Source organism: Pteropus alecto, unplaced genomic scaffold (genome assembly GCF_000325575.1).
Source record: "Pteropus alecto unplaced genomic scaffold, ASM32557v1 scaffold78, whole genome shotgun sequence".
In the NCBI taxonomy this organism is placed as follows: domain Eukaryota; kingdom Metazoa; phylum Chordata; class Mammalia; order Chiroptera; family Pteropodidae; genus Pteropus; species Pteropus alecto.
The window spans coordinates 77065-94083 of record NW_006443124.1 but is presented as its reverse complement, the minus strand read 5'-3'; the positions used below and the strand labels follow the sequence as shown (position 1 = coordinate 94083).

Genomic DNA, 17019 nt, shown 5'->3' with positions numbered 1-17019 from the left:
GCAGAGTTTGCTGTACAGATGTAGACTGGCTTATCTAATTGCTGCTGATAACTCTAGTGTCTTGTGGTTTCTGTGCAAAAGCAGAAAGAGGCCTCAATTAAGATCTGTTAGATCCTGGTTCAAAAAGTCATGGTGACGATTTTCTGTTTGAAAGAAAACAGGTCTCTACTAATTTTTTTAAATCATTTGCAGTAAGAGAAATGATGGTTCTGCTTGCAAGCAACAAGTACCCAGGTAGGCCCCTGAAACAGGCTGAGAATGAGGTCAGATGCCGAATTTGGAAAAGGAATAGAGGTCTGGGAAGAAAGAAGTAAAGATGATGGGTAGCCACCTAGGCACCAGGTTACAGTTAACTCTGCTTGTTCTGTGAAAGGGCTCTCAAGTTTCTCTTGGCCCAGTGATCCTGTGCCGGTTTCTTAGTTGGGCCTTATCTCTGAAAAGTTAATATTCTAGAAAGCTGTCAGCAAAAAGGAGGATGGCATAGGAGCACAAATGCATGTAGGCTGTGTGATCATCTCCTTTGAAATTATTCCTGCAAAGTAAGTGTTAAAGGTATCCATTCAATCAACAAATAGTTACAGAGGGCTTAATCTGTGCTGGCCAAAGACTAAGCATTGGAGATTCAGTGGTAACAAAATAAAAACTATCCCTATCTCATGGAGTGTCTGTGGCATTATTTGCCCTTTGGGCTGGGTTATTTCTATTGGATGTCCGCCATCACATTTAAAATATTGGCAAGAGCAATAGAAAAGAGCTTGGCGAGCATATACAGACGCAGAGCTGTATTCTGTTGGTTTGCTTGTTTGTTTGACCAGTCTAGATTTGCAGCAATTGTCACCTTTGTGCCCTTCCTTATCGAGTGTAGCCTTATTCAAAAGAGACACTGTATGTGCCAGCAAATGAATCTTGATATCATTTTCATAATACTCATTTGAATTAGCATTAAAGCTTTGCTAAGGAAAGGACCTATCTGCCATCATTATTACATTTCTCACCTGCACAGTCTATTAACCAAGTCCACTGTCTGAATTAGGCTGGGATTTTGTGGGTAAAAAGCAACCAAAGACCCTTATATCCAACATCGATACTGGCTGGTCCCACTGATCATAAGCCAACAACTGTCGGCTCTCATCCATTTTCTCACTTCCCTCGTGGAAAGGGCTTAGAGCTCCTCTCTGTGGATTTGGAACCAAGTGAGGAGGGGCTGACCATGATCTCGGGAGAAAATAGAGGACAAAATAAAGGCTCCCAAGGTCATTTGCACTGGCATGGCCTTTGGGGATCATCCAGTTCAATGCCCTTGTTTGACTGATGCAGAATCTGAGAAGGATAATAAGGGTTTGCCCAGAGTCGCACGTAAATTAGAGGCAAGGGCAGGCCTGAACCACAATGTGCTGACTCTCCATTCAGGGTTCTCTTCCTTTCCCTGCATCATAAAACATCAGGGCTCCTTTGCCCTACTAGTCAGAGAAACTCCTCTCTTAAAAAATAAAATCTTATTTTATCCTTCTTATCTCATTGTCTAGTATTTCCACAGGGGAAATAAAAAGACTGATTAAGCGATGAGAAATGTGTCTTTGAATTCCAGATGTCCCAGTGAGGTTCCTAGACCATTCTAGAGGGGAGCTCCCCCATCTGGCCCAGAGTGCTGGGTGTGTCCTGGGTTTCTCTGCCTGGCTGAATGGGAACAGGGAGCCTGGCTCCTTCTACATCAAGGAAGAGGAGAGGGACAGACAGTAAGAAGGGGCCTTGAGCCTGGGTCTGCACTTATGCAAGGCAGAAAAATGGCATCTGCTTTTCGGCCATGCTTTTGCATCCTTTTCCACTCATACATGCCCCTGGGCAAAAGCCAGAAGCTAACTCAGACGGCTGGCAGAGCGGTGCATGAACCGCGGTTAGGAAGGTGTGCACTCAGCTGCTGTTCCAGTGGCGATGTGATAGGCCCGGCCAGACCATCCCAGCTCCTTCCAGCCTGCGAACACTGACCCACATTTGTGAGCTAACAGGTGTGGACAGATGGAGGTGATGGGAGGTGAAGATAGTCCCCTGTGGATATGGAATTATTGCTTTCCTGCTTGAGAAACTAACTCACCTCTGGAGGGATCGATGCCAGGCTCTTGCTTTTTCAGCTGTGTGACTTTAGTCAAGTTACTTAAACTCTCTGAGCCTCTATCCAGAACACAACATGATGGCTACTAATTCTAGCTACAGGCGAGGTTGTCTGTTAAGTGAGAAAATCCATGTAGTTTGTGCTAAGGTGCTCAATAAATGATAACTATATTAATAATAAGCCCACTATGCTTAGTCCCATCTTTTTAACCACTGTGTTCTCTACAATCTAATTAACACGATAAACATTCTTCAAGAGAAGTAGTTTTTATACTGGACTCCACATAAAGACCAGGGCCAAAAGAAGAGGCCAAGTTGAGGGACGCATCCTAGTTGACCAAACTATGTTGGGGGGAGGAGCTTCTAGTGCTTATATTGAAATAGACACATACAGAGTTTGATGAGAGAAGGATGTTGCAGTGGAAGAGTCTGAGAGAGGAGCCTATTTCTCTGGGTTGTCCAGGGTCTTTCGCACTTGTTTTCTACTGGCCTACAGAAAATGGGAGGAAAGGAAAGGGGAGCATCGATCGGAGGTGAGAGTAACCAGGGAACAGTTCAGGCCTGCTGTTAGCATCCATCCCCGGAAGTGATGACACATTCAAATTCCCAGTCCTACTATTGTAAACACTTCGCAGTTCTTCAAATATAATAAGCGGACATGAATAGTGCTATGAAATGCATCGATACAAAAAGAACAGAGGGCTCTTTGGGATATGAAGAGATTTTTTTGTTCTTTTTCGAATTCGATTTTATTTTTGTCCAACTGAGGAGAAAGGACAGAGAAAAAAGCCACTGAAGAGGGAGTTGAGAAGAAACTGCTAGAAAGCGTATTCATAACCTGTGTCACTCTCGGCCAGAGGCCGATTAGGACTGAAAACAATATAGTTCAACTATGAGAAGTGTCCTTTAGGTTCGGGGAGAGTCTTCTATCTCAAAGTCCAGAGGCAGTCTAATGGCCTCTATTAGATTGTCACAAATGAATGACAAGCATTCATCTGAGGAACAGTATAACGTAACTAAAGCAGGGAAAAAATTAGTTTTTATAGAACGTTGTTTTTATTTGTTTTGAAAACTTGTCTTTAAAAAATAGTTTCCTAAGTAGTCTCTCTCTACCCCTGACCTGTCAAGTCTTCCTTTATTAATTTCCATATTCCAAAGTAGTTGAGATTTTATAAATAAATCAGTGTTTACTCTCTTGAATCCATCCAGGGTTCACAGACCACTTTCACGGTCACCACCTCATTTGAGACTTTCCACAGCCCAGTGACACCGGTGGGATCGATTTTTATTTATAAACTGACAGTTCTACCACAGAGACTTGAAGTCTCTCAGGAAATGTTTCTCCAGAATTCCCCCAAGTGCCCAGCTGGCACTGTCTCAGTTACTAATAGTCTGAGGTCTTTATTCACCTAAAGTGTTTTGCTGGTATTTGAGAAAGAGAAATAACCTGGCTGAAAATCACCACATATCTGCTCAAAATATAAAGTAACAGATAAACACTCCAGGCAGGGCCCGGGTTGAGATCCCCACAATCAGATATCTAAGATGCTTTCCATTCCTACGTCTGATAGTTTTCCTGTCTTTTACACTGGAATTTCCCTTCCTAGATGCCTTACATGGATAGAGCTGGCTTTGGGTGACTTCTTTCAGTCTCCCAAACTCCAGTCATCCATCTTATTCCTCATTCTTGCTCCCAAAGTGACATCTATCAAAGTAAGAGGAAGTCTGAGCTCCACAGTTTGAGTTGCACTTGTCCCTTTCCCAGGTTCTAGTCTATTTCTAGGTCCTCAACTCAACTGCTGCAGAGATCTGCAGTTGAGTTGAGGACCTAGAAATAGACAGTTTGAAAGGCCCCCTCCACGTCCCCTCCAAAAAAAAAAATTCCCATGGCACCCACAACACTCACAATCACACCTTCAGGTGAGATCACAGCATCCTGACCACCGCCCTAGACCAAACTGCCCAGGCTGTGTTCCTGAGGACTGGCAATTCCCAAACATCTCACGCGAACACCTCCAGTGCAGTGGAAATGCATCATCTGCCAGACAGTATTTACGGAAATCCAGTTATTGTTTGCAAAAAGCCAGTTCCCTGTGATGTGCCCCCTAGAAGGAATTCTGGAGCTCTCGATCCATACCTTTCAAAATCACCGGGCAAGTGCCTCTGGGAGGTAGAAAGGCTGTACCGGGGCAGCTAACACTGTGAAGTCAGACAAGACCTGGGATTAATTCCCAGCTCTGCTGCAAAATTCTCACTGTGTAACCCTGGATAACTGACTTTGCCCAGCTGTGTTTCAATTTCTTTAACTGTGAAATGGGTTTCTGCAGAGACTCTGATAAGGGAGTGCATATAAAGCACTGGAAACAAAGTGTTAGATCCCTACCCACTCCTGGGGTCAGCTTCAAGGTCAACTTCAAGGTGCAACTTTTGTTAGAGAAAATCAATGACTAGAAGTATCCAAACTTTCTACCTGCAGCACTGATACGGTAGCTACCATCCCTAAAATTGGTATTTATATTTATTTACTATAAAAGTAAGAGGGACTGTGTTATGGAATTTGTTGCTAGTGGCAGGAAAAATATGTTTCACGGGTCCTCCCAGGAGTAGAGAAAATCTTGAGTATTTCCCCTAAACCAGCAGTCCCCAACCTTTTTGGCACCAGGGACCAGTGCTCCTATGAGAATCTAATGTCTGATGATATGAAGTGGAGTTGAGGAGGAGATGCTAGCGCTGAGGAGCAGCTGCAAATACAGATGAAGCTTTGCTTGCTGGCCTGCCACTCACCTCCTGCTGTGTGGCTGGTTCTTAGTGGGCAGGGGACCAGGGTTGAGGACTTCTGCTCTAAACCATCTGCTCTACAAATACCAAGTAGTAATGATGGTAGAAGCAGAGACACCACGAGGAGTGTGGAGGTGAGGGACATGCATTTTGATTTCAGCCAGATGTGTAGGTTTGGGTCCTGCCTCTAATATTATAGCTCTGACCTAGGGCAAATGCATTTGATTTTCAGGTTTTTTGTTTTTTGTTTTTTTTAATCTATAAAGTAGGAATAACTCTAGTACCTCTCAGTGTTGATTCAAGGATGAAAAGAGATAACTCATCTAATAAACACTCAATAGGTGTGAGCTATTCTTATTAGGAACAATTTTTCATTCATTTTTTGATTTACCTGATCATCGTTAGGCATCTATGTGCTAAGCACTGTGCCAGTGAGTAGAGACAGGTAAATGACAATACAAGGTTCCTGCTCTGATCTGCTGGACCACTCCAAACTGCCAGTCTGACACTTAGAAGCAAGAACTGGTGTTGAAGTAGAATATACAGGTCACACATGTAGTTGCCCTCAGAAGACACGGTGACATCTGAGGCCTGAGCTACTCACAAGGAAAGGCCCAGTCAATTTTACCAGGGAGAGAGAAACCACCTCACCCACACTTCCAGCAAATCAATAAACACAGGGTAGTAAGAAGGCATTAATCTCAGGAGGGTAGCAAAAACAGGTAGAAGGACAGACAACAAACAAACAAAACCTTACTGTGGCCCCCAAAATTGTGGCCGGGGGTGGTGCTTGGGAAGGTAAAGAGTATCAAGCCAAGAAAGAATGCCCCCATCTGTCTTCAGATTATGGTGACATTTTAGCTACTGGGTGGGGCAGCCTTCACAGAAAGGAATATGGAGAGGATAGTAAACTCAATTCAAATTCCATAATCTTACTATGAAAAAATGTACTAGAACTGACAGTAGGGGATATATGTTATATTTAGAACTTCAATAATATTTTCCGTATATCTATATCCATGTCCATATTTTTATGTTATCTAGGAAGATAAATATCTAACCCTTATAGTAGATAGATAACCAAAATCACCTTTAGACATGCAAATGTACAAAAGTATTTTATTCTGAAATAGAATCCTACTTCATAGAAATACAAACACAAAGCATAAAAAAATCTACAAATGGATTCCTTGCTCCCAAAGACCAGCATCCCCTACCCCTCTTCTGCTACATCCCCTACCCCACGCCCCTTTCAACAATGAATATCAGGCAGCCTGGCTTGAAGAAATTCACAACCACTGTACATTCCTGTCACAGCTGCTAGAGACACAGCCCCAGCTTCAAGCAGAGGCTGCTATGCAGCACCACGCCCCACGCGCAGAGAGAAAGGATGGAAGCCGCGCTGAAAATGAAGGATGCACCCCAGGGAAGAGCATCCATACAGGAACAAAAGGGAACCCCTTCCAAACCTGGCCCCGGGATTAGGGCACAGCCACATATATTGGGGCTTCTAAGGCAAGTAAGTTATCAGGGCTAAATGTCTGTTTCTTTCCTTAAAGGTGGCTTAAGTGATGCCTAGAAGAATGGGCGTGGCCCTCAATGCCATTTCACAGGCTAAATCCATAAGAAGAACCATTGCAATTTTCAGACTAGGAAGAAAAAAATAATCTGTTCTCTGCTTTGCCAAAAAGGAGAATTGGCAAATGAATGTTGGATGTAAAGCAAGTGACATATATGCACAGCACACTTCCCGCATGTAATAACAGCATGAGAGCTAGGGTTCATCTCTCTTGAGTTAGGGAAATAAGTATAAAAATTGAGCTTTTGTCCAAATTGGCCTTCTTTTTTCTTATGATGACTTTCACAGCTCTTTGCAAAGACAATTGGCACTGAGAAAATACTGAGCATTGTAAATGACACACAATGTTTCTTCAATAATATGAAGTCGATGATATCAAGTAATGGTAAAGGAAAATGGACTATACCTGGCAAAAAAAAAAAAAAAAAAAACCAAAAAACAAAATAAAAACAAAAAAGATCTCTACCTATCCCAACTCTTCCCCCCCTAAGGAGTATTTCTCCCCAGGGACCAGGTGGACAGCAGGTAGGGGTGGGGCACACTTGTGCAGAATGAAAAAGGTAGGATGCTGCAAGAGAAATAAACCACTTGGCAATCAGTGCACTAAAGGCAAGGAAAGCTTCCTCCTGCCTACAGAGGGGAAGGTCCTGCATGGCAATCACACATGGGGTGTTTCAGGCATAACCCAACAAGTGCAAAAAGACTCATGGCCACAGCAAAACCTAACGGATCTGGGCAAATTAACTATGGAAGCAGGTACAGCTCTGCCCTTGGGCAGCTGCAGAGCCTCCCTAGGGGCCAGCTGATCACTTCCTTTGTTCGCCTTGCAAAGATGGAGTAGCCACCCATTCCCTTCCTACACACTTACACAAAAACTACACGCACATCTCATTCACTATAGACAAAGCACAACTGCATTGCTTTGTGCTCAATTAACGATCGTTTGTGATTTTTTGTTGTTTTGCGCCCTTTTTTTTTTTTTTTAATGCCCATCCCAGCCTGTCCTGTGTCCCTTGCATTCAGGGGCATCATTTCAGAGCATCCTGGAGGAATCCCGGCCCGGGGTGCGGTATTTTGCGCCGCGAGAGCGCTTTCTGGACACTGGTGTAGATGTGGCTTCTATACCTGATAAGGGCACATCCCCTCTCCACCCTGTCTAGGCGCTCGCTCAGCGCATCTGATACTCGCCGGCCGCGGGTGGCTCTGTCTTGCACACAATGGCAGTTGGACATGGTATACACACAGCGTTTATCCGCGACCGCAAACTTAAACTCTGCTCTAAAAACTCAGCCTTTTCTTGGAATGAGGAGAAATGACATGAAAAATGTAAAATGCATTGTGAGCAAAAAAAAAAGTTGGTCGTTCCGCTACAGCCACGTTAGCTGTCCAGTCCCGAAAATGACGCACTGAAATATATATCGGGGTGAAGGCAGGCAAGAAGGGGACAGGGTGAGGACGGACAGTCCAGACACCCACCACCCTTGAGGCGCGGGCAGAGCCACGGGGCTGGATCTGGGAGAGAGATGCGGTCCGGTTGCCAAGTACTCCTAGAGAAAGGTGTCATCTCTCCATACCCCACCTCACCAAGAGCAACCTCAAACAAAAAAGCACGCCTGGCCCCGGGCACACACCGACACTCCAGCGGGCGCGGGGATCGGGAGAGGACCCTGAGCCCCGCGTTCTTCGGGAACTACAGGGCGGTGGAAAAGGAGGCTGAATAATCCAAAATTCTCCGCGCCACTGTTTGGGTTTCCTCTTTGTTTTGTTTTCCCCAAACCCCAGGGTCGCTCTGTCTGGGTGGCGCCCGCCGCGCCGGCCGGACTGACCGCCGCTGTCCACCCCCCGGACCTGGGTCCCTGTCCCTCCCCGGGGACCCGACCAGGGAAGCCGGCGGGGATCCGAGGCGCCCCGCCCGCGGTGCAGCGGGATGGAGAGAGGGAGGGAGGCAGGCGGCGGCGCTGAGACTCACCGTGATCCGCGGGATGTTCTTCTTGCCTTGGTAGGACATGGTGGCGGCGGTGGCTGCAGCGGCGGCGTCCCTCCCTCCTTCTGCTCCCGCTCGCCCGCGACTTCCTCAGCGCACAGCGCCCCGAGATCAGGTGGAGCGAATGGTGCGCTGGCCGCGGCCGCCGCCTCCCCTCGCCTCCGCCCCCCTCCTGGGCTCCCGCGGTGGCTGCCAGAGACAATAGTAAATCTCCCCGGTCCCCCTTTCCCCCCCGCCCCCCCCCGCCACACACACCCTCCTCCACTCGCGTTCCCGCCGGGCTTTTTTTTTTTTTTTTTTGCGGTGCCAGCTGAGCCCCGTAAGACAAGAATGGCTGATCCGCGACTCCTCCCCCTTCTGTCTTATCCCTATTGATTTTCCTTTTAGCATCTGCCTCACCCACTTTTTCTTTTTCTTTCTTTCTTTTTCTTTCTTTTTTTTCTTTTTTCTTTTTTGGTGACTGTGAGTGCTGCGGAGCCAGGCCCCTCCACAACCACCAGGGGGCGCGAGGGACTTTTCGGGGTGGGGATGCTGCAGTCCCAGTGCAGGAAGAGAAGCTCTAGCATTGCCCTCCCGGCCTCGTGGGCCAAGCCCGGGAAAACGCCAACGCCTCCCACCAGACCCTGCAGGGTCCGATTTCCCTTGTCACCACCCTCATTTTAGAAAGGTGACGGCTCCGGACGTCCCTCCCGGAACCCACCCTCCTCCCTGCTCCGCCATCGCGCGGGCTGGATGGGGCGGCCGCTGCCTTTGTTACAGCCAAGGGCTGGGCGCCACCTCTGCTGGTCGCTGGGTGTGCAGACAGCCAGCGCAATCCCATAAAAAGCTGAGAACTGGTCAGACTGTGCAGCCTTGCCAGCCCGCTTCTATCCGGAGACCATAAAAATACGTATCAGAAAATGTAAAGCGGCCACTCACTCTTGGAGAGCTGCGAGGGGCACCGTGTCCGTTAATATCAACCATTCTCTGAATTTAAAAAATAGGCTCAAAATAATATGTTTAAAAAAACTACACTGCCTGGCTCTCAGAATCGAAAAAAAAGGGCATTGATGCTGCTCTGTGCTGAAGAGTAGAAAACACCTGTGCGGGGAGGCAGACACCCCGGCACGTTCCTGGTGTGCAGCCATGGATTTTAAGTCAACCATGTGTGCTGCTCACAACTCCGAGTTTACTTTAGGCAGCGCTGATAGACAAATGTCAGTATGCCATTAGAAGCAAAAACATGCCCATTTCAGCACTGGAATATATTGTTCTTTAGCTACTCGCTCAAACTGAAATGCTAAGAGAGGCAAATTTGGAGGGGGTACGGTGAGTGGTGGCTAAGAGGTGCTCCCAGTGGGGAGCTTCCTCAACTCTCCAGAAAAGGAATCCTAGCCATAACATTTAAATAACAACGGTGGTTTACAATGCCAAGATTATAAAATCCCCTCCTCCCATCCCCACTCAATTGTGGATCCCAACGCCTTACAAAATAGTTCTGCAGACATCACTAAGCATGACTAGGTTTGTGCTAGGGATCTTGAATTCACGTTTCTGTAAAGCAAGTACACTGACCACACTTTTGGACATCTCTTCCTTAAATTGAAGGCTTACTTTGCAATACAGAAGCTATACAAAGCATCCACAGAAAGAGGGTACAGAATGCTTCAGCTTGGGTTTTCCAGAAACTTGAAATGAACCAGCCTGGTCCCATAATCAAAGGGGAGACTAAGTCCCCTGAAACACCCCCTGCTTGAGTTAATCCAAGCTTCTGGTTATTTATGGATAACGGGACTGAATGCAGTCCTCACAGGGAAAGCCCACAGCACCCTCTACTTCACTTCTGCAATACTCTGGCTAGGAGGATCAATACCAGGCAAAGGTTACCTCTCTGAACTCTTTTGCAAAGCACAGGGGGAAAAAAAAGAAAGAAAAGACTGAATCCAAAGGCACACCCTAAACATTTTGCTTTGTTCTTAATGCTCAAGTGCTGAGACCACTAGCCAAGAGTTGTGAAATTACAAAGCATTCTGGGGATTGGCATGCAAATAAGCAGGATTATATTTAGAACAGAGTAAAAGAGAATTAACTACTAGGAAACCCTGCAGAGAAGTCTCTGAATCTTTTCCATAGGTTTTACTGCCCCCAACTCGTTTGAAGGGATCTTGCTAGTTCTTCTTAAGATAAACAAAAATATGTAGGGGACATTTACACTCCTAAAGAAATGCCGGTGCTCCCCCAACCCCCACCCCGCCGCCCCCAATTTCCTGGATTTCTTTGCCTGTCTTGCATCTTAATTTATCTCCTCTGTTTCTGTCATTATAATCCAGAACACTCTCTACTAAAGAGATTTATACCATAGTTTTGGTCACTTGGTTGTGGGGGGGTGGGGGTTCAAATTACGAAACTTCATTAAACTCTTTGAGGTCAGGTTTGCCTGTGAGAGGCCATGGAGAATAGGACCTGTGATGTGTTTCTCCGGTTCAGACTGCTGTGACAAGCCATGCACAGGAATGCACAATAACCAACTAATCAGTTCAAGAAACGTACAACAAACATTGTTTTTTCCCTCTTTCATTCCCTTCAATCATCTTTCTCTTCCTTAAAGCAACATCAAGTATATAAAATGAATTTGAAGCAAAAAGCCTTCCTTGGCTATGCCTTTCTTATTCAAGGAGTAAAAAGAAAGGCGGCCATCAACACAAGATGCCTCTATGTCTGGCCAAGAGGGTGAGGCGTACAAGCAGCATGGATGTTTTCCACAGTAGAATGACTCTGAATGGTTTTCCTTGGATACACAGCAGCACTTGGCTTTAGGTATCTCAGGAAACTATGAGAGAGGGAGAGGGAGACACAAAGAGACGTAATTTATGGTTGCAGAGAAACTTAACTTTGGCCACCAAATCTATCACACCTAGACACTTCCACACCTGAATCAAGGCTACATTATTCTAGTTGCTCACTCCAAAGCTTTGGCATCATCCAAACTTCTTCCATCCAATCCAATTTGCACTGCATATTTAATGTGTCAGGAAATGTTATTGATTCTGTCTTTTGAATATATCCAGACTATGGTCTCTTTTCTCTATCTACAAAGCTGCTGTCTTTGTCTAGCCACTATCAGCTATCCCTGGACTACAGTAGTAACCTCCTAACTGGGCTCCTTTCTTCACCATCATTCCTTCATTTATTTATTCATTCATTCACTCATTCTCATAATTTCACACAATACTTACCTTGTATTTATGCTTACTCTATGCTACTATTTTTCTAGGTACTAGTGTTCTAGAGGTGAGTAATAATAATAATAATATTCCAGATCTCACAGAGTTGACTTTATACCTTTGTCAAGAGAGTACCGCCTATCATTTTTTAGCCCCTTCTGTGTTTTATTTCTCTTCATGGTAATTTTTACCACATAACATATTAATTTATTATTGAGTATTGTCTTCCTTCCGATCACTAGAATATAAGCTCCTTGAGGGAAGAAGTATGTCTGTTTTAATAACTTTTATGTCCTAATTGTGTGAAATGGGGCCTTGCCCATAGAAATTGATCAATAATTATTAGATGAATGACTGTAAGAATGTTTAAAATTGTGTCTGAAGAAAGAATAAAAAGATGGAGTAAAACCCTTCCTGTAATTAAAGAATGTGCGGTTAGAATCTAGATTTAAGAATATTTTCGCTTCTGTAAGTCTTCTTAGAGTTTCCCGATTCTCGATTTCAAAGCAGTTGAATCCAAGATGGTGAGGAATCACTTTGCTAATATGATATAGACGCGAAATTCCAAGGCAACACATGGGCCGAACAACGGTTCAGTAGAAAAGATTTGGTACTTAAGCACTGATTAGAAAACTGAGGCTTTGAAAGAAACTGCCATCAAAGTGTATGAGAAGATCGAGAGCCTTGTGTTAAAAAATTTCTCAAAGAAAAAAAAAAAGAAAAAAAGAAAAGAAAAAGAAAATTGATACTGAGTTCAGAGGGAAAAGTATGGACTAGAACCTAGAGTGGTGTAGTGTTTTAAGGATCTGGACTCAGGGGTAGAGGGACCTCAGTCCATATTATAATTCATGCACTTTCTATTTCTGTGACCTTTAGCAGATTACTTCAACCTTCTAAGCTTTGGTTTCCTCATCTCTAAAATGAGCATCTTATTAGCCACCTTATAATGTTCTTGTCATGATTTATTAAGTCATTCAACTAATATTTATTGAGTACTTACTTTGGATACCTGGGCATTAGGTATACAAATATCTGAATAAAATAGACAAAATCCCTGACCCCTTGAAGCTTCTGTTCTAAGGAAGGGAAAAATCAAGAGTGAAAAATTGAAGTATATAGTGTTTAAAATGATGGCAAGTGCATTGAGGATTAAAAAAGAGATGGGGAGGTAAAAATCATTCTCGTGTCTTATGGATGGTATGGGACTTTACATACAGAGGTTGCAGAAGGCAAGGTGAGAAGGCGGTGATGGCGGAAGCAGTGAGAAATATTTAGATATTGGATATATTTCAAGGTAAAGCCAACAGTATTTGCTGATGAAGTTGACGGGGGTGTGAGAGAAAGGGAAATCAAGGTTTACACTAAACCTGAGCAGCTCGAAAGATGAAGGTGCGATGGGGAAACCTGTAGGAGAAATGGGATTTGGGAGAAACATCAGGAGTACATTTGTGGGCATTTCTGTTAAACATCCAAGTAAAATGTTGATCAGGCAGATAGATATTCGAGATTAGAAATCCAAGGGAAGAGCTGGGACGGAGAGACAAGTTTGGGAGTTATCAGCCTCTAGATATTATTTAAAGTAACAATGCTGGATGAGATGAGCAAAGGAGTGTAGATAAAGAAGAAATCTGAGGTAAGTAAGCATCTTGAGGGGTAATGAGCAACCAAGAAAAGAAGCAGAGAGAGAGTGGTCAATGAGGCAGAGGAAACACCATGCAGGTATTGTGTTCTGATGGTCAAGAAACAGAATTATTTCAAAGCAGAGAATGTGTTCACTTAACTGCCGTTCAAAAGTCAAGGAAGATGAGAGCTGAGCATTAATAAGCACATGGAAACGCTGGTTACTGAGGACCTTGACCAGAGCACCCATAAAATAAATATCTTGATACCCATCTCATGATGTTTTCTTTTTTTTGTGAGCATGTATTAAATTGTTCAAGTAATATTTACTGAGTCCCTCCTATGTGTGTACGTGTTTTAATAAAGTTGTGGGGTGGAAATCCAAGTGGAAACTGAAGGCATCTAAGACAGGCAACTCTTTCAAGGGACTTTAGTGCAAATGGGACAGGGAAATGGAGCTGTAACTAGCAGAGAAAGTGGAATCTCATATAAGAGAAGTAGTGTCATGGTTGTACGCCAATGGGGCTACCTCGGTTAGTAGAGGAAACTTCACGGTGCAGGAGAGAAATGGGACAACTGCTCTATCATTCTTGAATAGGCAACACAGGTGACATCTAGTGTTCAAATGCAGGGCTTGCCCCTTAGCAAAGAGCAATGATGGTGTCTTCATAATAACTAAAGGAAAGAGTACATTGGCACAAAGACAGGTAACTAGGTAAATTTCAAGGAGGGAGTTTTTAGAAGTTCTCTTTGCGACTGTGTCTATTTTCTCTGCCATCAGCTAAGATAGTCTGGGAGAAGGTATCGGAAGTTAATGGGGAGAGGAGTTGCTATGAAATCAGTTTCTAGGAGAATAAAGGAACTAGGGAAATATGGTGTGATCAACTGGCAGCGCTAAGGAGTCCCTTCGTTTAGTGGCCATGAGTTTAAAGAAAGATCCATAAACGTGGATATTCCTCCAGCCATATGCAGCTGTATAATGCAAGCGTGGAGTAGGTAGGGTGTACAGTTTAACAAGGGCTTTGCTGAGAAGGGAGAGAAAAATTCAAGGGAATTGAGGATGAAGCATGGGACCTAAGCTGGTTCAGAGAAAAAAGAGGGCACATATAGTCTATACGGGAAAAAGCATAGGGAACATATTGAAGATTAAATAAGATTATTCATGTAAAGCTCACAGTACAAAGTAAATTAATTAGATGGTGGCCATTCCATTACTTTTAATGTTCTTATTATTATTTGCTTAAGTCATTACGTCAAGGACTATATCTTATTTATCTTTGCAGTTTCCAGCGCTTTTATGATGCTTGGAATAGAGTAAAATCAATGGGGTGGTGGGGGGAATGGAATTGAGTAGAAGGGAAAGTCAAGAATATTGTCTTCCTTTTAATTGCCAAAATATCTAAAATAAGTACTCAGCCATTTATACCGTTTTGACTATTAAGAATATTTTCTACTTTTTAAAAACAAATTTATATTTTGCTATATTAACATGGGGAAACATTTCCCCCTGGTTCTGATTTGAAGAGTGGAAAAAAAAAATAGTCCCAAAACAAATACAGAAGAGTTCTAAATGCATAAAACCACATACCAGGCCTTTGTGAACTTGTCTAGGCAATTTTAATGTGAATAAATACAGAGTTAATCTCAGAACTGCCCATGAACCCATTCGGGTCTATTAATTTTACCTACAGTTCAAACACAACAATCTTAGTCATGTACTTCCATGTCACAGAATGAAAATCAAAGTGGTGATTAGTCTATTAATAGAAGTAACCTGATAAACAATTCTACCCTTGATATACATAAGCCAAAAAAGAAAAACAATATTATAGCCACAGAGAAATACTCCCATGGGCTTATCCCCAAATCAAACCTATACCAGCATGAGCAAGGGGTGCAAACCTCCTTCGCCCAGATGGAGTTTCTCATTCACTTCTGTAGAAGAGAATGATTCTGATGGCCTCTGGCATTCTCCATGAGCTTTGATGGCAATTTATTTCAAAGCCACAGGCAGTGCAAACGACCCTGCCATTTGATCCAATAAATCCTATAGGATTCGAGGTATCCGTGGTGAGAAAAGTCACCACGAGGAGGTTATGCAAGTCCCAATATGAATATCACAACTGGCTTCCCTAGGATTCTGGAACAAGGGAATTATGTACGACTTGAAAAATAGGTCATTGAGTGGTACCGGAGCCTTGTAGAAATGGAAGGCAGGATCAGGGTCATGAAGTGGCCAGACAGCCAGAAATGCCCATCAAGAGCTAGGTTCTATCAGACCTAGCCAGTCATAAGATCAAGTCAGCCTAGAAGCAACTCATTGTAAACATCCAAGACTAGATCATGAAAAGGGCTAGAGGGCACAAGTTAACTACTTGAGCAGGTGGTCTAGTCTCCCACGTCACCCACCGCTACTGCTCCAGGAACTTTCTGTTAGCGTACATCTATGCTCCTTATGGTCAGTTGAGCCTGACTCGATTCACAAATAGGTTGGCTTGGCACACAAAGAAAAGTGAAAACAAACCATGGCCACGTGACAGTCCTACTCAGCGTGCTGTTGAAAGCATAGTGAGATCTCTTCCCAATGGCCATAGCTTCAGACAATGCACTTAGTCATTCATCTACTTTGGAAAGAAAAGTGGCTCACGATTATACGTAGACTCCTCAGCAGAACTGAAGTGTTCCTAGGCAGCTCTGCTGCCGAGGGGATAGATTAAAAGGTCAAGGAAAAGGAGGCCTTGGGTAGAAGTATACGGTGGACCGATGACATTGGGCTTGAAGAGTGAAGATATGTTTTACATGTTAATGCCCTCCACAAAGCATCCATCACAGAGGAGGCAATAAACAATAAGGAAGACAAAATGACTCAGCCAGCTGACATCAGCCAAGCTCCATCATCAACCACCCTGATGTTGTCACGTGGATGGAGTAGAAACAGTGATAGGGATAGAGGCTATGCAGGGAACCAACACCTACTTACCAGTGCTGACCCAGCTACTGGTGCTGTCAAACATCCACCCTGCAAGCAAGAGAGAGCAACACTGCCTCCCCAATATGGCCTCAGTCTACACTACTATTCGAGGGATAGTAATGCCTGCTGCTTCCTCCTCCTTTACATATGACTATGGGATCCACAAGTTATATCAAATACCACATAACCCCAAAGCTGCCATCCTGAGCAATGAGAAACAGACTACGAAAGGCACGACTGAAGCACCAATTCAGAGAGGATTCCTTGAAAGGATAAGGCACCATCCTCCAGGATGCACTGGACATTTTAAAACAATGCCCTCTATATGGTGCGGTGTCCCAAAAGGAAGAATACACAGATCCAAGAACCAAAGAGAAGCAGGAGTGACTCTTTTTGTCTTCACTCCCAGGGACACAACTAGGAAATACATGCTTCCCACCCTTGTAACTCTGGGTTGTTTAGTATCTTTTCTCCAAAGGGGAAATGCTTCCACAGAGGGCATAGCAAGAGTCCTACTTAACTATAAGTTACAGCTGCTACAGGGCACTCTTTGTGCCCAGCAACTAAAAAGGGAAGAAGTCAGCATCCTTGTAGGGCCCTGATTATCAGGAGGAGATGGGGCTGCTGGTACACAGTGGGGGCAGGCAGGCGCATGCATGACATCTTTGTGATGCACATGATTCTTTTAGGTACTACTTTTGCCCAGTGCTGATGGTAAATGGGCAAGCACGTCAGCAGTAACCTGAGAAGGGCATGGCGACCAGGCACTATGACC

General features: G+C 44.2%; 1 protein-coding gene across 2 annotated transcripts in view; it reads right to left on the bottom strand.

The window, feature by feature from the left end:
* DPYSL3 (dihydropyrimidinase like 3) overlaps window positions 1–17019 on the bottom strand; it is a 99644-nt gene that overhangs the window by 50451 nt on the left and 32174 nt on the right. The window contains exon 1 of one of the 2 annotated variants that reach the window (XM_006922953.3): window positions 8436–8598. The exons of the other annotated variant lie outside the window; for it this stretch is intronic. Within the exon in view, the coding sequence (XP_006923015.1) occupies window positions 8436–8474 (39 nt within the window). The 5' untranslated portion in view covers window positions 8475–8598. Of the gene's footprint in view, window positions 1–8435; window positions 8599–17019 lie in introns of those variants that run through there. 2 annotated transcript variants of the gene reach the window in all.